Below are 21,371 nucleotides of genomic sequence, written 5' to 3' on the forward strand. Positions count from 1 at the left end.
GTATGCGACGCAACGATGGAGATGATCTGAGTCCAGGCTTTTTCTGAGTGACAATCTCAACGTTGAGAATCGAGGATGGAAACAATGAAGATGTCCTGCTCGAAACTCTGCCGATCCCTGCAGTGATTGGGGTCATGTTGTATGTTATAGTGGCAGCCACAAAGCCACCGATGACACAACACGTTTACAACAGATGGATAGAATGGGTCAACTTGCCATATTTTAACCCTTGATGGCCAAGTCCGACTGAGGCTAGGTACATCTATGATTGGTTTCCCACTGTTGAATACCCTTGTGGTGCATCCACCATAGAGGGGCTCATGAACCGAGTCATGTTGTATAGAAAAGTTGTGGGTTCACGTGGGGGTTGTGTATGACGTCATGGGTCCCAGAGTGGCGCCTGAGGTGTTCATGTGGCGTCTTCCCGTAGAAGACAGCCGACACCCGTGGACTTCGAGAAGACGAACTCTGACCACTCACGGTGGACCACCGATTCCCAGCCTGTTTCTTCTTCAGTACAGCGGAAGGCGAATGCACTTACATCAACGGGGCGTCAGTGGCTCACTGTCAATGTGTACCACCCCTCGACTTGCATATATTTGTGTTTATCGTAGATCATAGGATGTCTATTCTTATCGTTCTCGGCCGGACTATACTTCGACGGGGAAGAAAGTGGCAAAGGAGATGAGTCACAGGGCACTGTCGAGAGAATGGATTTAGATATTGCACAATGCAGTATACGATCTCATGCTGCCTTGGGTGGATGTAGATGTCTTCTTATAACCAGGACAGTTGTTCAACTATAAGTCGAGACCAGTCAACCGATTTGGAGACATAGTCCAGACATGGACAGCCAAGGAAAATAGAACACACACACTACTTTGTATGACGTTAAAGTTAAGTTATCTTGTGTAAAATGTACCAAATATGTGCTACTCGCTGGAAGCAAGAGCATGAACCAATAAATTTCCCTCTCTAGTGCTACCAACCGTATATCGTTCTCGGTTTCGTCGGATGTAAGGTACCTCACACTCTCCCGCTAACACCCATTGCCATAATTCCAACCTGAATACCTAAATGCCTCCAGCGTCACCGAGGCTGATTCCGATATCTCTGATTGGCGTATTAGGAAGCCTGTTGCAGTGGACCTCGGGATAGATATCTTCTTTTACAGTATATCGTACCATACGTTGTCTAGTAGAAAGACATGTGGCCACACGGGGACATGTATCAACGTAATTATTCTATATAATGTAGTCCCCAATCTCCGCCTCTGATTGGCTGGCTTGAGATGCCGATGGATCAAGTGGATCCAACTTCACCTCGTTTCTGTCCCTTTTTTCTGTTCTCCGCTCACCCAATTCCCTCTTTTCCCAGCTACCATGGCTCAGAATCAGGCAATCTTGCTGTGTCGCACTAGACGGTAGCACATGTCCCTTTTCTGAAATGGGCTTGGACTCGAAATGCTCCAATATACAACAGTGGACTTCCAATGTCCACGTCCCAAGTGGAAAGTCCCCCTCAGAACCCATCTCCATACGTAATTGGTGGGATCATGATCGAGCCTAGTGGGAGTGTATCCAGAATAGCTATCTCCAGTCTATAGCTTCCCCTTGCGGTTATGCCCCGTCGGATTTAAAGGCTCATTCTGTCCTTGCGTGTGTTGATACACACTGTACCGAGGGCCGAGCACCGAGCACCGTTGTACGGATTTTGCACAGAGCTCATTATCACGTTGAAACCATTCTTGGGGTTGTCCTCTCCACCCCTGAAAGTGGCAAATCCGTCAACTCGACGATTGGTCCAGGTTTGAAGAGGCTCCCCGGATGTGTAAGTCCAATTTTTTTTTCCCACACGTCCCTCAATATATTTTTATACCCCCAATCGCGACAGTTCTGCTGGCCCCACCCCTAGATACTCCCATCACAGAACACAAAAAAAAAACAAAATGCGAATGCTCGGTGATCTGCATCTGATGCGCATCTGCACAGATGACACGATACTCACGCCCCAATTTTTTTTATGCCCGAGAAGAATCCCGAGTCCCTTATTTGTCTCTGATTCGTTGTCAATCACCATCACCCTAGGTTCTGTTGGGGGGGGTTGGAGCCCTTCTGTATGTCTACAGTACAGTCCCGAACCCCGTTCCACTCTTTTTTTTTTATTTTTATTTACAAAAGATCGTTGGATCGTTGGAAAGTTCTCTTGTGTACTTTGAAGCCATTGACATAACCAGTAGCCTGCCACCTACCAAGGGAGTTAATTGGCTTCAATTCTCCACCTATTAACAGATCCGCCACTCTTCAAAGGATACTTTCATATACTTACGTTCCCAAGTCCTATCTTTTCCCTTATATCTTTGAGAGGTGTTTTTCAAGCTTTTGGGAATTCCATCACCTCTATGGTCTCCCTCGGCTCTTTTGCTCTGCCATTTACCACACCTTCTGCCCCTCTTGGTCCTGTCTAGACCGTTCCAGGTCATAACGCTTTAAAACAAAATAGGTATGTCCACCGATTTTTTGGGAGATCACATCGTATTTACCTGATCTGGTGTTTTCATGTATTGGCTTTGCTCCGGTTATAGCCCTGTAAGCTTCCCCTATCTCGTATGCCTAACCCACTTCTATCTTTTCTCTATAATCCCCTGTCCTTTTGTCCAACCTACTTTGTTTTGTGAGCTTGGGCTTATGGCCTAGAGATAGGGGAGGGGGTGGGTGTGATTTTTAGTGCGTGTTTGTCAATTTTTCTCATTTTTCCCCTTTCAATTTCCTCTTACCATCACACATTCTATTGAGATTTCCCATATTCCAAACTCCAGAGATCTAACCTGCATAGCTTGGGCTTTTCCCTTTTGAATACCGTCATACCTTCTCTGCTACACCATTCTATTCTATACTATTCTTGTCTTTTCTATCGGACTCTTGAGGAAATCACATGCATTTGTGGGATTTCTTATAGAACCTCAGAAGCCTCGGGCTACGTGATTAATTGGTAAGATCTCAAGCACTAAAGGCCCCATTTCATACACTAAATCTTATAGAGTAGCTTCTAAACAACTAAAACTTTCATCAACAACCCCCATGGGCAATGTTCCTCCAGACAAGTCAGCCGACAGGACAGCCCCGACACCAGAACAGGGTTAGTTCCTGTCAAACCCCGTCCAAGCATGATCTACTGACCGAAATGTTTTCATAGGTGCATCTGCTGCAGCACAACCTCCCATTGTCAGACACTATTCCAGCTTTGCAGAAGCTCGATATGGAACCACCCCTTCTCCCTTAAATATGGGCCACATGGGATACTTCCTTCCAGGCAATCATTCGCAAGGTTATGATCAGCCCACACATCAGTATTCAGTTGCCCAAGGGCAAGGTTTGATGTATCCCCTGCCAATGGCTCCGTATGGACAACACTCCGGAGGCATAGCGTACGGCATGTCTTACCCAGCTTATCCGTCGTACGCGATCCCTCAACACTCTGGCAACGCTCAACGTGGAACTCATTACCAGCGTGGAACCCCAATGCACAATCACAGTCCCAGGCAAGTATCTCCATATACCTTGGGCTACTACCTCCATTCACCGTACGGTGTCCCCTATGAACATGGAGTGTCTCCCGTCGGCCAAATTCCTCAGGCTGCTTCTCCAGCCCGTCCTACTACCAGTTCGCCATCAAAACCGGACTCTTTGCACAAAGAAGCCGATAAAAGAATGGGGGATCTGGAATATGACGTCTCAAAGACCATTGTGGATGGATCGAATCCCATGAAAATGAAATTGGTGCAGCCCCAAACCCAACCGCTCCTCTCCGGTGAGCTTTTGGATGATTTTGTTCTCTCGGCCTTCTCGATTGGGAACCCATAACTAACGTGCAATTCCATCAGTTAATAGTTCCCCCTTACAACCAGCCCCAACCGCGCCGAGTACCCCCCGAGGACCGCCCCGAAAACCAAAGCAATCCGGCCACGCGCTCTGGGTTGGAAATCTTCCCCCAGGAACCAATGTCGTGGATCTCAAGGATCATTTCTCACAAGATGCAACAAAGGACATCGAAAGTGTGTTCCTGATCTCCAAGAGTAGCTGTGCCTTTGTGAACTACAACTCGGCGGCCGCCTGTGTCGCGGCGTTGGCGAGATTCCATGACTCCCGGTTTCAGGGCGTGCGTGTTGTCTGTCGACTGCGAAAGGGGTTCACTGCTCCGGGGTCCAGATCTGTAGGTGTGACAGTTCCCGTCGGGAATCAAGCTTCCCGGTCACAATTAGGGGATATTGCCACTACCACGGCTACGGTTGCCTCGACTGCTACCTCGACTGCTACTGACCCGCCCGATGATTCAATCCTACCGGAGCTCAGCTCTGCCGCGCCTGCTACAGGGAACTCTCCGCCCCCGGCTCGGCTAGTAGATCGGTATTTCATTGTTAAAAGCTTGACAGTGGAAGATCTCGAGTTGAGCAAGCAAAGTGGCATTTGGGCTACGCAGTCGCACAACGAGGCAGCGATGAATCAAGCTTTCGAGGTAGGCATAGACCTATAGAGACGATACTACCATGACCGAAGCTAACCTTTGCCCAGACCACCGATTCCGTCTATTTAATTTTCTCCGCCAATAAATCTGGCGAGTATTTTGGATACGCCCGCATGATGTCGCCGATCAGCGACGACGAAGAGCTCGCCTTGGAAATGCCATCCCGGCCCGATCCCTCGTCCGGTGGGCCCGACGAGCTCGATGTGACCCTGACAGCGGCCACCTCGACAGCACCCCAAGGCCGGATCATCGATGATTTCGTGCGGGGAACTATCTTCTGGGAAGTTGAGTCATCGGAAGATGAGACCGACAACGCCAGCGAGAAAAGTGTTGAGCCCGATGATCTAGAAGAGAGTCAACCCTTTGGTAAACCGTTCCGCATTCAATGGATTTCGACGGAACGAGTGCCCTTTCAGCGCACTCGTGGCCTCCGTAACCCCTGGAATGCGAATCGGGAAGTCAAAATCGCTCGTGACGGTACTGAAATCGAACCGATGATCGGCCGCAAGTTGCTTCAGTTATTTCACCTGCCTTGAGTTTCTGGATCCCGGTCTCTACTGGCAGACATTGACAGAGTTCAATCTGGGACAGGAGGCAATCCGAAACCTAGTATAATATCACACTTCACGGGATACGATATATACGTCCTCTTTTTTAAACTCTCGAGCTACGAACACGAATGCTCCCCCTCTTTCCTGTAGGGAATGGCGTTTTGCACAATTGCATGAGGTTTTCTATCTTGTGTTCTATCGGTTCTAGGTACTATGGAGCCATGATTAGACCCGATATTTTCATGGATGGCTCTATAGCCATGCATTTAAAATATGTAGTGCATCATGAGATTCAATTCATGTCACTAAGAGTATCTAACCTATACTATTAAATCCGTAGACAAATAGACAAATAGACAAATAGACAAATAGACAAATAGACAAATAGACAAATAGACAAATAGACTAATAGGAAAATAGACTAATAGACTCATAGACCCCAAATGGAATGCTTAGTCAGCCCACCGACATCACCACTCTCCACTTGGCGCCACTTTCCCCAGAAAATCGGATGCTTAGCTTTCTTTTGCTTTTCGGTGAACCTCATAAATGCCCCCCCTCTCCTTTCAATTTCTTATTCTCTCTTCATCTCTTATCATCGGAAATACTTTCCATCTTTCCATCTTTCCAACTTCTTTCTTACCCTTTCAAGTTTCCAACCTCTCATCCTTTCAATCTTTCCTCAAATCAAGTTTCCCCACCATCATTCCACCCTCCCCTTTCCAAGTGATCAGACCATTCTTGTCACTTTGATCTTACTCCAAACAAGTTTTCTGTTCCATGAAAAGGGCGGCTAGTCCGTCCATAGCTTCCTATTCCTAGTTCAGACCCTCCATCTGACAATGTCCAACCATCCCACCTCCCCCATCTCGGTCCCACATGCAGAGAACCGTCGACGTCGTGGTTCCATCGCCGACATATTCTCTAAGCCAAGCAACCCATCCAATACCCATGTTGCAAATCAGCAGTTCAACCAGCGTCGGCTGTCAATCACCACGCTAGGCCTATCTGGTTCCCCCACCCAGGCATCCGCCTTCGGTGGCAACCGCAACTTCCGTCAAGGTAGCTTATCCAGCTCTATGGGCTCCAACGTCCCGATCGAGGACACCCTCGAGGACGATCAGGGAATAGGAACATCGCCCAACTCGCAGTTCGGGAGACGCGTCTCCTTTGGTGCACAGGCCCTCCGTGATGCTCGTGCAGGAAGCATAGGCAATGGTAGAAACTACCCCCCTCCGTCTGCCGTGGGCCCGCGCCGTTCCCCTCCGGCCGGCTCGGCCATTGTTGCTACCCGTTCTTCCGCAAGTACTTCAACGTTTCCTCAGGATGAGAGATCTAACGCACCACGCCGACCCTTAGGCGAAGGCTTTAACTGGTCAGAGGCCCTCCGCTCTCGTGCCGAGCGTGCTCCTTCCCTCGGCGGCCCTGTCTCCCCCCAGGCAGCCCAGCGTGCCGCTTCAATTGCGTCTATGGAGCAGCCTAGCCGGGAAATGCCCCGTCAGCCTAAGCAGAACAAGCCGGATTTCTTCCAGGAGAAGATCTTGAGGGGTGACTTTATGGATTAGAGAGTGATTCGCGTCATCTTTCCAAGAGAAGTATATCCTGATCAGTGCTACTGGGCCTCTGGCATTCCTTTTTTCTTTCTGCATTCGATGCCAAAAGTCTCAGCAGACTTGTTTCAATTCTGGATTTCTATCCTCTTGATGTATCTTCCCAACTCTTTTCTCTTTTTCTTACAAATAGGAGGAACATGTATCAAAATGATCCACGGAAGATCATCGATTTATGTCTTTTTTTTCAGCATTGTGATCAGCGTTTTCATGTGTTTCTGAGCCTTTTCACTTACCCACCCCATCCTGGTGATGCGGAGGATTATACTCTACTCCTATATGACTAGCAAATTGCCCCCCCCCCCCCAAAAAACACTGATCACTGGTTATTGGACGCTGAAGTCTTATTTTTTTTTGAAATACTCTATATCTCCTCTGTTCTTTTCAGTGTATATACTGAATATGCTCTCCCATATGTTAATTACCCCCAATATCACACAAGTTTTCTCTCGGTCCATATGCAGCCCACCACTTCAACTCTTCGTGTCACCCCAAGGTCACCCAGGACCAACTCTCAAGAGAAATGCGAAGGTCCTGTCCCAGCATCATCCATAGTCCCAGCAGTTTCAGCATGTGTGTGTCCAGGCACACCCTCCGTCTGCTTCCTGCTCTGCGCACCCTCCTCTTCCTTGTTGTACTTCTTCGCAACCTTCAGATCCATAAGCTGATCAGTCGTGAGACGATTTTCCGGCTCCGGCGGCTTCCAATTGCTGCTCTTCCATGGCGGCACACGCATCACATACATCATGTCCATCTCCTCAAGCGTTTTATCTTTACCCTCAATAACAAAGAAGTAAACAATGATCACCGCGAAGAATAAACACCCGGCAAACACATACCCATACGCAAAGTCAATATCGCCTGTGATAAACGGCGTGAAGAATCCAATCAGAAAATTCCACAGCCAATTCGACGCAGTCGCCATCGCCATAGCTCGCGCTCGGTATCGCGACGGGTATAGCTCGGCCACGATCGCCCACACCATCGGGCCCCACGTCATTGCAAATCCGGTGATAAACAGACAGGCAAATACAACCATCGCTTTGCCCGCTCCGGGCGTGTTACGTGGCGTATTGACGTCAAGCGAGAAGTGACCCACAGATGCAAACACCATAAAGCAGACGAACATCCAGATCCCACCTGCGATCAGACTTTTGCGTCGTCCGAAATGCTCAATCACGTATAGTCCCCCGAATGTAGTGCCGAAGTTCACTCCGCCCAGGATCATCTGCGTCACATATGTGTTGTTGATTCCTGCTCCGTTGAAGATCACAGTTCCCTAGATAATATTAGCTAGGCTCGACGTATATTGGATTACACCCTTACACCCTTGGGGGGGGGGGGGGGGGGGGGGGTGGAAGACTCACGTAGTAGAAGAAGTAGTTGGCGCCCGTCAGCTGCTGCAGGGCTTGAAGCACAACGCCAAGTATGATGCGGTACGCCATGCGCGGCGCCTGGAACATCTCAAGCCAACCGCGGATCCCACCTCGCGCCCCCTGCTCGGCATCCAGCTGTTCTTGGATCTCGGCAATTTCATGCACGATCACCCGATGGTTCTCAGGTATACCGTACAGCTTCGACATCGTACGTCGAGCGCGGTCCACGCGGCCATTCCGGTAGTCGAAGCGAGGACTCTCCGGGAAGAGGAGTATGCCGATTCCAAGGACAAGACCCCATAGGAATGTGATACCGAGTGGGATGCGCCATGATGCGGTGTTGTCTATGCTTTCTGTGCCAAAGTTGATGCAATAGGCGATGAAGATGCCCAGTGTTACGAATAACTGGTAGGAGCTGGGGTCGTATTAGAGTCATGGTGTGTATCGCAGCGTTGAGGGTAGGGTTATTACTGACCACACCATCGCTCCTCGGATGTGTCTTGGTGCAATCTCACCCTGGTACATCGGCACCAGCAGTGAACAGGCTCCAACGCCGAATCCTGTAACGAATCGTCCCATCATGAACTGATACCATTTTCCTGATGGCGAGGAGATCTGGATGATGAGTCCGACGTGGAGGATGATGCACCAGAAAAAGATGGACCATTTTCGGCCAATTCGGTCGGTCAATGGCCCGGCAAGGAGAGCTCCTAACAATGTACCGATGGAAAGCTGAAAAGCGTTAAGATTTTCTCACATTCACATGCTTCCTTTTTGAAAGACGTGCAACAATATCCACTCACCATGGATACAATCAGCCCAGACCGGACATTGCTGAACTTGTACGTCCCATCAGGCTTCAGCTGCGCAAACCGCTGCTTGAAGTTACGCATTTCTAAAAAGCCCGAGATCTGGCCAGTGTCATATCCAAAAATGACCCCCCCAATTGAGACGAATGCGCCTAGCAACACAGATCTCCATGTAACCCATGGAACACACGATTCATCCAGGTTACTGCCTCGTTTCTCGCGATCCGCTATCACGGACTCCCCCGACAAATCCGTCAATGGCGGGGACTTGGTCCCTGTTCCTCCACCACTGAGCTTGTGGAGGAATGGGATTTTCATCCTGGAGGTGAGAGATTAGAGATTTATACAATATGTAGAATATACAGTTTCATGTGATAATCCAGATCTGGGTTGATCAGGGAAGAGGGTGCGGGTGTTGGAGATCCGGAAGTAGGGCTAGGCTCAAAGCTGTCTTGCACATTATTAAGGCCTAGCCTGAGTCAAATGTCTTGACTTCGTCATATTGCTATTGCCACTTCCGGAACAGTCCCCGGACCTAGGGCGATGTAAATCGTTGCTGAAAGCGCCACCCCGAGGTCCATTGAAGTATGTCTGAAGTATACACATTATGTGATATCCCGGCTGTTGTTGACACTTGGTCTCGATTTCAACAGATAACCGTTTGTTCTCTCCCATGATCCATGCAAAGTAACATTTAGATGTAATAAGGTCAGACTTGGCCGGTGTGTCGTCCGGGGAACGTCAGTATGTCGCGGTGCCGACGAAGTCATGACGTCAACAATGCTTTTTCTTAGAAACAAAGATTTTATGAGAAGATCGAGAATATTTTTAAATTATCCTCCGTGGATTGGAATTGAATTGACTATTTCCAGGTAGTAGAGTCGATGATATAGAAGTATGGTATCAAAAATGCAAATTCTAGGGGGAGATTGACCTGTAAAACTAAACATCTACATAATCTCAGTAAGGAATACCGTTGGTCATCAGTTGGAACTGATCATAGCCCTTAGTCGACACGCTCAGGTACGACTTGCGCACAAGTTCCCGCATGTACTCGGCCGCATCGCGCTCGCTCTTATCCAACACAAACCGGTCACGGAAATTCTTCAAAGTCTCGGGCTTGAAGCACGGAAGACCACTGTCAATCATGAGGGAGACAATGTGGGCTAGCTTCGTACTATAAGGACGAGACGCAAGGAATACCTTCACCACCAACGACTCGAACCACCGGTATGGCTGCGTGTTGGTCGGGTTGTGGGAGCTGCCTGAGAGGGTGATGCCCGAGTTGCCGCCCTGGTGATGGGCTGGGTCATGGTTTCCACTCATGACGGCCACCATTTCGGCGGTCAACTTGAATGGTGCGCGCTCAAATCGCACACCACCAGGCGCAATGTCGAAACAGAATCCGAAGTCAATGTGGATGATATGGCCGGCATCGTCGATCATGATGTTTCCGTTGTGTCGGTCCTTGAATTGCAACAGGTAAGAGATGACTGAGTAGGCGGCCATGCTCTTGACGAAGTTGGTGCGCGCTTCTTGGAATCGGGTGGAGTCCTCGCCTCCGTATTTCGACACGAAGTAGTCATATAGACCGTTGACAGTCTCGCGGCCGAGCATATCGCGAGAAATGGAGTTGGGAAGCACGTCAATCACACCACAGCCAGGCGCGGTTGAAGTCACCCGGTAAGGGTAGACCCAAACGTCTAGACCAACACTGATAAAGATGCTTCTGAAGGCCGCAATCATCTGTAGGGCTAGCATATCCTGACGACAGTCGTCGCCAACTTTGAAGATAGCTGACTGCCAAACTTCATATGTTTCCTGCTCAGGCTCGGAATGATTCGTCAGTTGGCGTTGGTGGTGGTGGTGGTCACCCGCGCTGGCCTCGGCCTTCTCAATCAATCGTGGTCTTGTTTTCTGGATTCGGAATGTCGCCATATAAGGCGCCTTTGCGTGGCTTTGCAGGGGCTTGCCAGACTTGCGGTCGATACCAACGACTACACCGTCGGGGTTGCTGGGAAGGTACACTCCAACTTCCACCTTGATCTTACGCAACTCTTCCTCAATTTTCTCCTTCTTCTCGGGCTTACTCCTCTTGATATAAGGGCGAAGTTTGCCGGAGACGCCCGTGACTTCATTGAAGAACGAGAATTCTTTCTCGTAGAAGGCACGCTCCTCGTCCGAGAAGCTTGAAATCAAATTATCTAGGAAACGGTCGAGTGTATCTTTGATGGGGTCCGGCTATTAACGCAGGATGTTAGCCAACGATATTCAAGAGACAACATCAATACTTACGATTTGAGAATCCTCGTCCTTGAAGGAGTTTGCCTTCATGTTCCAAATCACCTGGTGGGCAAAAAGTTGAGACAACTTGGCTGTTTCGAGGATGTAGCGATCTACATAACCTAGTGCATCGAAGCGCAGAGCCTGAATCAGCTGCGGCACAAAGAAAAACCGAACATCCATCGAATAGCTCTCCAACGCCCGCATGGCATACTGTAGGATATAAGGATGGTTGCCGTAAGCGGGCATGAAATATGTGATAGCCTCCGTAGGAGTAACGGGGGCCCAATATAGCATGTATTTCAACTGGGAACCGACATCAGCGGGCAGACAGTTGTCAAACATAATCTCCAGAGCGCTTGGCTCCTCAATGGCCTTCTCGGGGAATTTGAGTATCAATGATCTAACATCAGCCTGCATTTTGGGCGAAGGGAATCGAGCAGCCATCTGAATAGCCAACCCTGCATTTTCCGCCCAGGCAAGCCGAAGTAAAGATACAGTGCCTTCATCGGGATTCTTGCCTCCAATGGAAGATTTGTAGTGCTTTCGCTCCGGATCTAGGGGAAAGAGCCAAACTCGAAGGCGGGATCGTTCGTTCTCCACGAGGATTTGAAGCAGGTCTTGTTTGGCTTGCAAAGACTTGTATGACCCTTGCGGACTGGCAGCGATACCTGCAACGCCTCGTAAATCCGCGGTCACCTCGCTAAGAATTTTGTCCTCCGCCTTGATCTGCAGCCGATTGCCTCCAAATGACCACCTTGGGGGGTGCTTAAACCAACTCAAACCAGCAGACAAAATCTGGTCTTTGAGTTTCCAAAACGCGCCACTGTTCCGAGGGCTGAGATGCCTCAGAACTTTGAGACCAAGAAGCACAATGCGGAAATGGATTTCTCTCGCTAATGGGTGGCCCTCGGTCTTTGAAAGTCCGTCAACAGTACTGCCAATCAAGCGACAAAACAGCTGTTGATCTTGCAGACTTCCTAGGCGGATAGCATTGAAGTGGCTCTCGAAGAAATGAAGAACTCGCAAGTGTGGTGAGAGTGTGTCTTGAGCTTTTTGCTGCATGTGAAGCATAATATCCTTGTCAGTTGGCAAATGTTCAATCTTAGTATGCAGGGGATGAATGTATTTAAAGGTAGGATCGAACAGTCCTTTGCGGCGTTTTATGCTTCTCTCCCAGGCCTCGATCACCTCACATAGGATCCGTGGCTCAGTGTTTGGATTCTCGTGAATGACCCCAAGCCAGAGAGATACACCAAGCTTGACTGTCTCCTTGGTGAAAATCTGGAAAGGCAACGCAACCAAGTAGTGAACCACGGAGAGTCGTGGCTTGCTAGTGCTGCAAATAAGTCCCGCAGCCTGCCGAAGGACATCTCTGACCTCCACAAAGGGAATCTCCTCACCAGCAATACTCCGTCCATACAGACAAGAAAGGGTTTCTTCCAAAGAATCAGCAGACTGAGGCAAAATGTTAACACGAGACTGTTCAACAGAGCCGCTACAATTATCCCCTTTTAACCCCCCGAGAGAAAGTATCTCTGGACGTCGATACTTCTGGCGTGTCGTGTATAGTGCCATGAAATCAGATGCAACATTGGAGTCGCTGTTTCCATAACCACTAATAGATCCAAGACGCGGGTCACTTTGTGGGATGAGGGTGCCCATTTCGAGAGCAAATGAACGTCCCATCGCTATGTGTCCGTAGCCACCGTCGTCATCATATTCAGAAAGATAGGTCTGAAGTAACCCTTTGACATCTAATGGGGCAATGTTCAGGACGGTTGTCACCCAGTTCTTGGCTCGTTCATGGAACCGATTCAGAGTCATTCTTCTCAACGTGTAGTTGTCAGGTAGTTCGACCTTAACAATGCCCATGGGAGACACCAAGGAAGGCTTCCACTCGAACTCATCGAGTTCTCCTTGGAGACAGGAAGACCACATGACGGTTAGAATCTCAAGCAACGCAAAGAGGGAATGCTTTTCGCACAAGGCAGAAGGGCATTCACGAATGATTCTGTCGGCGCACTGCATCGCAATACTTTGAACCCTTTCAATACGATGACAGCAAGCCACCAGGAATCCGGCAAGCTGCTTAGACAGGTAAGGGGTCGAAAATTCGTCATGCTCACCGGAAAGTGTAAGAGACAGATAGCAGGTTACCGCCTTGTCTGCAACAGCATTCATGCACACAACCATCTCCGGAGTGGCCAAGGCTGGATCAAGGAAATAACTGAGCGTCTTAGTAGAGTCCCCCGAGGAGGCGCGGAGGATTTCGACCAAGACCACAGCGTTAAGAAACACTGCTCTTGAATAGTCCAATTTCTTGATATCGGATTCTCGACCAGGAAGTTCAGATATTAAAGCTCTCTTCTGCTCCATACCTCGCTGCGGTCCCATCCCGCGTCTGAGCACCGTGTTCAATTCCACATCGCTCTCCAGAGATTCCATGTGGTTCTCGGCAACCAAAGGGGGGGAGTGATATGCAAGAAGGCGAAGTTCCTTGTAATGCCGTTGGGCAACACTAGAGCTGAGGGATATTCCATGGATGGCGATATTGAACCAAGCATCTCGGAACAGAGTCAGAATGGCTTCATCGTATTCCAAGGCTAATTCGGAAGCCCCGGTAAAACTGCCATTGGAAGACACGAGTAGAGCGAGCGGTTTCAAGAGGGGTGTGATATCGTCCGCGGCAAAAACAATATCCTTGTGTCGTTCATGCTCAAGGTCTGGCACGTCACCTTTATTGATAATGCTTTCCAACAAATGGATCAAATAAATCCTGTGGAGCGGTGACTTTGGATCCAAAGTAATCGAGAGGTAAGCCATGGCACATTGAACAGCATCAGAGATGGTGTTCAGTCCTTTGTTGACGCCATCAAGATAGATACGTGCATAGAACTTCAACAGAAGCTGGAACTCAGCTTGTCCACCACTCAAAGCAAGGACGGCAGTTTCCTGGATGATAAAGGCATCGACTGCGATGTTTATCTTGCCAATCTTTTGGAGAAGCATAGACTGGGCCAATGCACAGATTTTGTCGTCGTTGCAAGTAGTCGCAACCGTCACGATGGCATGAATGGCATTCCTGTAGACGATAGTGTCATCTTCGCCATTTTCCGAGAGCGAAGTCTGACTTGCATCTTTGGGGTATGCCTCGAGGTTCATCCCGGGCCCGGTATGTTCCTCGATGATTTGGTCTTGGCTAGATTGATCTATGTTTGTACTCGGGCTTAGCGCATTACCAAGTGAATAAAGGGTAGTAATCACAGCGTCCTCGGAAAGAAGAGTCAAGATCTGGGCGAGGCACTGAGAAGCGACGGCAACGGTCGAGCGAGCCGACACACCTCCCTGGGCCAGGAATTTCAAAATGCAGCGTCTTCCAATAGATGGTCCATTAGGAGACATTCTTGCAAGAATGGCAGTACACTTCAAAACGGTCACAGACAGTTCCACGTTTGACATTTGCTGAGAATCAAGCAATGTATCCTCGAGCCAGGATAGCAGTACTTCGGTATTGTTTACATCTTCACCAAGAATCACGCAGTTAAGGAAGCCTATCAGGGCATGTCCTTTAACAGAAAAGGCAAGGTGCTGCTGCCAAGGAGATCCAACTTGCAGATAGTCGGAGCCATCCTCTAGCAAGTGAATTTCCTCACTAATGATACGGGTGACGCGCTCGACCAGAGCAATATCCGCCTCGCCATAGCTCTTGGCAATGCCGACGCCTGTCATGTAGTCATCCAAGAGTTGTTCATCAGTCAGGTGCTGGAACCCGATCAGAGAGACTGCACACGATTTTACAAAGCGCATATAGCCTTCTTGCACAAGCATAGCACTCAGTGGGCGACCATGAGCAGCATATCGACGGGTGTATTTTCTCCAGTCTTTGAAAGCATGTTCCGCGACATTTGCATTGCGGAGAGTGGACGAAGCCGTCTCAACTGCGATTAGGAAGGGCTCGGACAGCATCCCACGCAGATGATCGACAATCTGCAACTTTTCGCTCGCATGCCAGATTGAAGTGTATTCCGCGGAGGCTTCCATAAAGCCAACAAGGGAAACGGCGATTGACAAAACAGCAACAGATTCATGCAGAACGCCCTGCTGTCCCGCCTCAGATCTAGAGTATTGGAAAGGTGTGGCCGCATTGATGGCCTCGGCGCAATTGTTTAAATATGCGTGCACGGCGTCGAGTGCCGTCTGTCGCAAGTCTGAATACTTAGTTCCCAGCGACAAGAGCGCCAGAGCTAGGTTGTTCGTGAGAGTCTCCCAGGGCGACGGCTTTACATCATGGAGGAATGGAGAGGGCCGAAACAGTTGGCTGTGGGACTCCGGCAGGTATCGAGATAGTTGTAATGCCAACTGAGCAGCTTTTTCTGGATCGTTCACCGAGGAGGCTGCTTTGCATAGGGCCAGGAGGACATCTAGTTCACGGATTCCCTGTCCGAACGTTAGCCCGCACTCACTTGGGGGGGGGGGAGTCGGCATCAATAGAAAGACACACCATTGGAACCTGGGACGTTGGGGCCTGCTGTTTCAAGACTCCATTCAAAACACCATCAGTCTCGCAAGTCGATCGAGACTGCTCCGTGAGGCGAGCGAGCTCCGATCCATTAGCAGGCGCCTGAACTGCCAACGCAGCAAGCTTCTGGAAAGCAAAACCTCTAATTCCACCTGATAGGCTTTGATTTTCCGTTAGCATGATTCCCAAAGGCTGAATGATCTCACTTACCCGTCCATTGTAAAAAACCCAAGGGCCTAGGGATGGGAAATTAGGAATCCCGAGACGATGAAGGTCAGGGGACAGCACGTGTCTTAGAACGCGGACCTCTGAATACCTTACGTTATATAAATTGACATGAAGGAAACTATTTAATTGTACGGAGTAGTATATGCTACATTTAAAATTTATCTTGACTACAGGTTCAATAGTTTTAGAACAAAATTGTTTCTATGTAAACATAGATCGTCATTTCTCTCATACGCCCCTGCCAATTTTGGGCGGAGAGCCTTAGGGAGGGGAAGACAGAGGAGCTTTCTCCAGACTCTTTCCACTGGGCTATATACACTTATTCTCCACATATCTTTCTTGTTAATTTCTTCTTTTATCTTCAATTGTGTGTGTATTTACCTCGGTACAGAATTGAAAAGGTCTTTATTGACTTTCCTGCCATTGTTGAATTGGCCGACAACTATCGCTAATTGGTCTGGAACCCTCTCCAGTCAGGGAAATAAACCACCTGGAAATATGCCCCCGCGTGAGAAAAGCTCGCTCAAGCGAGGCAGGGTACGTTGCATTCCTATTAGCGCCACTCATTTGCTTACAGCGCTACCATAGGCTACTGTCGATGTAGATTCACAAAAGAAGCCTCGACGCTCTCAAAGAATCTTGAGCCAAGTCCACCCACAAGATACGCCAGTCGGCTTGGACTACTTGCCAACCCCAGCCGCGGGTCCTCAATCTGTCGCTACAGAGACTCAGAACGAGCCGACTGTTACACCCCCCGAAAGCCCACGCAATAGCTATCAACAAAATTCATCCCAACCCGAATTGTCGCACGCGACTTCCTCGCCGCCAGCGTTGGAGGATACCCAGGCGCTTTCACAGTTCGTATATCCACCCAGAGCATTTGCAGACGACGTGAAGGATGAGGACGCCGAAGGGGTCTGGGGCTACCTACTACCACTGGACGAGAACGGAAATGGTCCACTTGTACTGAGGAAGCGCGACGGTTGCGATGATGGTGGTACTGCCAAAGCCAAGGGGAAAAAGGCTCCAAAGTCCAAGAGCGCTAAGTCGCCAGGTGGCTTCTTGGTCGGCCGTCATCCTGAGTGTGGTAAGTGATAGCCTAATGGTCATCGAGTGTCTGTTCTGACCATCCTCAGATCGTGTCCTTGAAATTCCCACAATTTCAAACCGACACTTCCTCATTTTTGCCGAAAAGAAAAAAGGCGACATGGTTGCAGTACTGGAGGATCTCTCCAGCAATGGGACATTTGTAAATGATGCCATTGTTGGGCGTAACAAGCACCGGGAACTGGAGGACGGCGATGAAGTCTCAATTCTGAACGAAGCTCGATTTGTCTTCCGCTACCCCCGGACTCGGGAAACGAATGGTTTCCGTCAGCAATACCGGATTCTCAACCAACTCGGCAAAGGCCACTTTGCAACCGTTTATCTGTGTGCTGAACGATCTAGTGGAGACAAATATGCAGTCAAAGTCTTTGAAAGACGCCTCGGTGACTCGCAGAAGTCACAGAACGATACTGCTCTTCAACAAGAGATTGCCTTGTTGATGGGCGTCCATCACCCGAATCTTCTATGTCTCAAGGAACCTTTTGATGAAAGTGATGGCGCTTATTTGGTACTTGAATTGGCACCCGAGGGAGAACTGTTCAACTGGATTGTTAACAATCAGAAAATGACCGAGGATGAAACTCGTGGTGTGTTCCGCCAACTGTTTGATGGATTGAAGTATCTGGTAGGCAAATCAAAAGTCCACATGCACAGTACTAAGCCAGCTTACGGGTCATCAGCATGAACGAGGAATTGTGCATCGAGATATCAAGCCAGAAAATATTTTGATTGCAGACAGAAATTTGCACGTGAAATTGGGTGACTTTGGACTGGCTAAAATTATTGGGGAAGAGTCTTTCACAACAACACTGTAGGTGAAAGCCTATGCGTGCCCGTGTGAATGATTGCTAACATTTGCTTCCAGCTGCGGTACACCAAGCTGTAAGTCACAAAGTATAGGACCTCGAACCCTCAGTTGTTGGTACTAATTTCGTAGACGTTGCCCCGGAGATTTTGCAAGATAGCCACCACCGAAAATACACCAAGGCTGTGGATGTATGGTCCCTTGGTGTTGTTCTCTATATCTGTCTCTGTGGCTTCCCGCCATTCTCCGATGAACTGAACACTCCAGAGAATCCATTGACTCTCGCCCAACAGATTAAGACGGGCAGCTTTGACTACCCGTCACCGTATTGGGACTCTGTTGGCGATCCCGCTCTGGACCTTATCGACAGGATGCTTACCGTGGACGTCAACAAGAGAATCACGGTGGATGAGTGTCTCGAGCACCCTTGGATGACAGGAAAGTACCCGAATGTCACTGAAAGCACAGATAGCCTGACGGGGGCACTTGGTAAACTGGACTTTTCTAAGCGCAAGTTTCAACGGGAGCGGACCTTGTTGAGCAGCATAAACGATGCTCACTTCAGCGAGCACGCCGAAGGTAGCGACCAACCGGTCAAAGTCTTTCGAAATGAGGCCGGGAAGCGTGTCCACAATCGACCAGCCAAGGCGTCCCAACGTGAAGTCTCACCAAGTGGCAACCGGGCTTCAAAAGATTTTATCAACATTGGGGAGCGTGGCGATCCCACCTTGTATGACAATTAAGGGTTACTGCGGTTTTGTATGATTTTTATTCTTATTTTTTTCTCATTCTTCTTATTACCTTTTGCGTGTACTTGGGATATCATTATCAGGGTTGGGGTATCAGAAGGATTTAATGTACAATTAGGTCAGAACAGGTGAAAAGATAACTAGTTAGATCATACCTGAATTTGTCATCAAAGTCCAAAAGTTGTAAAAGAAGAGAGTGAGATCGAAGTACAACATAGTAGTAGTCCACAACTACTCCGTATGTCGTACATAGGGAATCGATCATATCCAACGTCTCATCGTCCCATTAGGTATGGAGCGGGAACCCATTGACCGGAGTGGCGTGATATGTATAGCGACATTAGTTTGGCTTGATACACAAATGGAGACATTAAGATACACAATAAACATAGAGCGATAACGAACTAAAGGAAAAAAAAAAAATAACTTACGATTCACACTATAGACATTTCTATGTTGTATGCTGTATTCTAGACCACAGTACTCCGTAAAGGGGCGGGTCTCTCGCCGAATGATATCGGACTTGATTATTTTGTCGAGATGTGTGGTGCCACCCTGAGACATGAACAAATGCCTCAATGGCGTCATGCCGAGACAGATAAACTATATGTGATGTTTAGTCAGCATTGTCCGCACAGATTGCTTAAAAGGCGCGGACCTTGTCATTATTTAGAAGAAATTCAGAGTATTTTTTCATACCATTTCAAGTGTTCTACAATCTCTTTCATATTTTCCTCCACGCTTCCTTCGCCTCCTGTTTAATCTTCACTCATCTTCTCTCTCTCTCTTCTTAAGTTCAATTGGAGGCTAACAAATAGGGGCTATAGGGTCATTGTGAGCCCGTTTTCGTTTTCTTTCTTTCCTTTTTTTTTCTGTCCTTCTTTCACTTTCTCTTTGTCTTCCCGACATGGGTCTCTCTGCAACTTTCCTCGCAATTTTTTGCGAGCACTGCTCGACCCAGTCAATCTATACATTGGCTAGTATTGGAGCACTGTCATTCATTGCACTGTCAGTCGTGATCAATGTGCTGCGTCAGCTCTTCTTCAAGAAGGCCCATGAGCCCCCCATGGTCTTCCACTGGTTCCCTTTTGTCGGAAGCACCGTCAGCTATGGCATGGACCCATATACCTTCTTCACCCAAAGTCGTGCAAAGGTATGTCTATCACAGATGTGGGGTTGGCCCATGGAAGGATTCAATTGCTAATTCCGGGGGTTAATGCTGGCAGTATGGTGACATTTTCACGTTCGTCCTCCTTGGCAAGAAGACCACTGTCTACCTAGGCACCAAGGGCAACGAGTTCATCCTCAATGGCAAGCTTCGTGATGTGAATGCCGAAGAGGTCTACTCCCCCCTCACCACCCCCGTTTTTGGTCGTCACGTTGTCTACGATTGCCCCAACTCTAAGCTCATGGAGCAGAAGAAGGTAGGAAGGAATGGATCACACCACAAAGCCCGGCTGCTGACCGATGCATAGTTTGTCAAATTTGGTCTTACTTCCGAGGCACTTCGCTCTTATGTTCCCTTGATCACCAATGAGGTTGAGGAATTCGTGAAGAACTCCCCTGCTCTCCAGGACACGAAGGGTGTTTTCAATGTTTCCAAGGTCATTTCTGAAATCACAATCTACACAGCATCTCGCTCCTTGCAAGGACAGGAAGTCCGCGATCGATTTGACTCGACTTTTGCTGAAATGTACCACGACCTCGACAAGGGTTTCTCTCCTATCAACTTCATGCTGCCATGGGCCCCACTCCCCCACAACCGCAAGCGCGATGCTGCACAGAAGAAGTTGACCGAGACATACATGGATATCATCAAGGCGCGCCGTACATCTGGCGAGAAGAAAAACTCCGAGGATATGGTCTGGAACTTGATGTCATGCACGTACAAGAATGGCACCCCGATCACTGATGAAGAAATTGCCCACATGATGATTGCGTTGCTTATGGCGGGCCATCACTCGTCGTCATCCACTGCAGCATGGATTGTTCTGCGTCTGGCCACCTGCCCTGATATTGTGGAGGAGCTTTACCAAGAACAGCTCCAGATTCTGGGCTCTGACCTGCCTCCTCTCACCCACGAAGGACTCCAGAAGCTCGACTTGCACTCCAAGGTGATCAAGGAAACCCTCCGTATCCACGCTCCTATCCACTCGATCTTGCGCGCCGTCAAGAACCCCATGCCTGTGGAAGGCACTTCTTATGTTATCCCTACCACCCACAACGTCCTTTCTTCTCCCGGTGTTACTGCTCGCTCTCCGGAGTTTTTCCCCGACCCTCTGAAGTGGAATCCCCACCGCTGGGATGAGTCTGGAACTGTGACTACCAAGGATGAAGATGAGGAGCAGATTGATTATGGTTATGGACTCGTGACCAAGGGCACCAACAGTCCTTATCTGCCTTTCGGTGCTGGTCGCCATCGCTGCATTGGCGAGCAGTTTGCCTATGTGCAGTTGATCACAATCCTGGCTGCGCTGGTGAGACACCTGAAGTTCTCCAAGCCTAGTGCTGATGCACCCTTCCCCGAGACGGATTACTCGGTAAGTGATGCTCTGTTGCGGTCAGCTTGGCATTTGGCTGACCATACTTTAGTCCCTCTTCTCCAAGCCGCTGGGTACATCTTTTGTTCGGTACGAGAAACGTGGAGTCAAGGCATAATCGGAGTATTGTGTTCGAAAAGATTCCCATACAAATTTCGACCACATTTTAATGCCCTGCATTGATGCAGCAAAGGTTCAGGCTGAAACCGAGCCAAATTCACCAAGTGAATTTAACTGCTCCCGCATCATGGATTTCTTTCTTTCTTC

The 21,371-nt window shown here is 48.9% G+C and overlaps 7 protein-coding genes across 7 annotated transcripts; 4 read left to right on the plus strand and 3 right to left on the minus strand.

Annotated features, from left to right (window-relative positions):
• Positions 1-330: 330 nt before the first annotated feature.
• Positions 331-619, minus strand: Pdw03_5378 (uncharacterized protein; the record flags this gene model as incomplete). Its single annotated transcript, XM_066101042.1, has 2 exons — positions 331-501; positions 566-619. 2 exons carry the CDS (start codon positions 617-619, stop codon positions 331-333), a joined length of 225 nt encoding a protein of 74 aa, XP_065957982.1.
• Positions 620-3,080: 2,461 nt separating this feature from the next.
• Pdw03_5379 (Nucleotide-binding, alpha-beta plait) lies at positions 3,081-5,060 on the plus strand (the record flags this gene model as incomplete). Its single annotated transcript, XM_014683450.2, has 4 exons — positions 3,081-3,138; positions 3,196-3,810; positions 3,884-4,515; positions 4,572-5,060. 4 exons carry the CDS (start codon positions 3,081-3,083, stop codon positions 5,058-5,060), a joined length of 1,794 nt encoding a protein of 597 aa, XP_014538936.2.
• Positions 5,061-5,917: 857 nt separating this feature from the next.
• Pdw03_5380 (uncharacterized protein) lies at positions 5,918-6,640 on the plus strand (the record flags this gene model as incomplete). Its single annotated transcript, XM_066101043.1, has 2 exons — positions 5,918-6,293; positions 6,435-6,640. The coding sequence occupies 2 exons, from the start codon at positions 5,918-5,920 to the stop codon at positions 6,638-6,640; spliced, it is 582 nt and encodes a 193-aa protein (XP_065957983.1).
• A 559-nt stretch (positions 6,641-7,199) lies between these two features.
• On the minus strand, positions 7,200-9,188 carry Pdw03_5381 (Major facilitator superfamily domain, general substrate transporter; the record flags this gene model as incomplete). The annotated part of the gene is made up of 4 exons (XM_014683448.1): positions 7,200-7,964; positions 8,053-8,476; positions 8,537-8,793; positions 8,865-9,188. The coding sequence occupies 4 exons, from the start codon at positions 9,186-9,188 to the stop codon at positions 7,200-7,202; spliced, it is 1,770 nt and encodes a 589-aa protein (XP_014538934.1).
• A 642-nt stretch (positions 9,189-9,830) lies between these two features.
• Positions 9,831-15,893, minus strand: Pdw03_5382 (Phosphatidylinositol 4-kinase (STT4), putative; the record flags this gene model as incomplete). Its single annotated transcript, XM_014683447.1, has 4 exons — positions 9,831-11,111; positions 11,166-15,593; positions 15,658-15,835; positions 15,886-15,893. 4 exons carry the CDS (start codon positions 15,891-15,893, stop codon positions 9,831-9,833), a joined length of 5,895 nt encoding a protein of 1,964 aa, XP_014538933.1.
• Positions 15,894-16,401: 508 nt separating this feature from the next.
• Pdw03_5383 (Cell-cycle checkpoint protein kinase, putative) lies at positions 16,402-18,558 on the plus strand (the record flags this gene model as incomplete). Its single annotated transcript, XM_014683446.1, has 6 exons — positions 16,402-16,440; positions 16,492-16,990; positions 17,040-17,635; positions 17,691-17,821; positions 17,876-17,892; positions 17,948-18,558. 6 exons carry the CDS (start codon positions 16,402-16,404, stop codon positions 18,556-18,558), a joined length of 1,893 nt encoding a protein of 630 aa, XP_014538932.1.
• Positions 18,559-19,471: 913 nt separating this feature from the next.
• Positions 19,472-21,222, plus strand: Pdw03_5384 (Cytochrome P450, cyp51B; the record flags this gene model as incomplete). Its single annotated transcript, XM_014683445.1, has 4 exons — positions 19,472-19,717; positions 19,791-19,988; positions 20,040-21,104; positions 21,157-21,222. The coding sequence occupies 4 exons, from the start codon at positions 19,472-19,474 to the stop codon at positions 21,220-21,222; spliced, it is 1,575 nt and encodes a 524-aa protein (XP_014538931.1).
• Positions 21,223-21,371: the final 149 nt, after the last annotated feature.

The sequence above is a fragment of the Penicillium digitatum genome, chromosome 6 (assembly GCF_016767815.1).
Source record: "Penicillium digitatum chromosome 6, complete sequence".
Taxonomy (NCBI): domain Eukaryota; kingdom Fungi; phylum Ascomycota; class Eurotiomycetes; order Eurotiales; family Aspergillaceae; genus Penicillium; species Penicillium digitatum.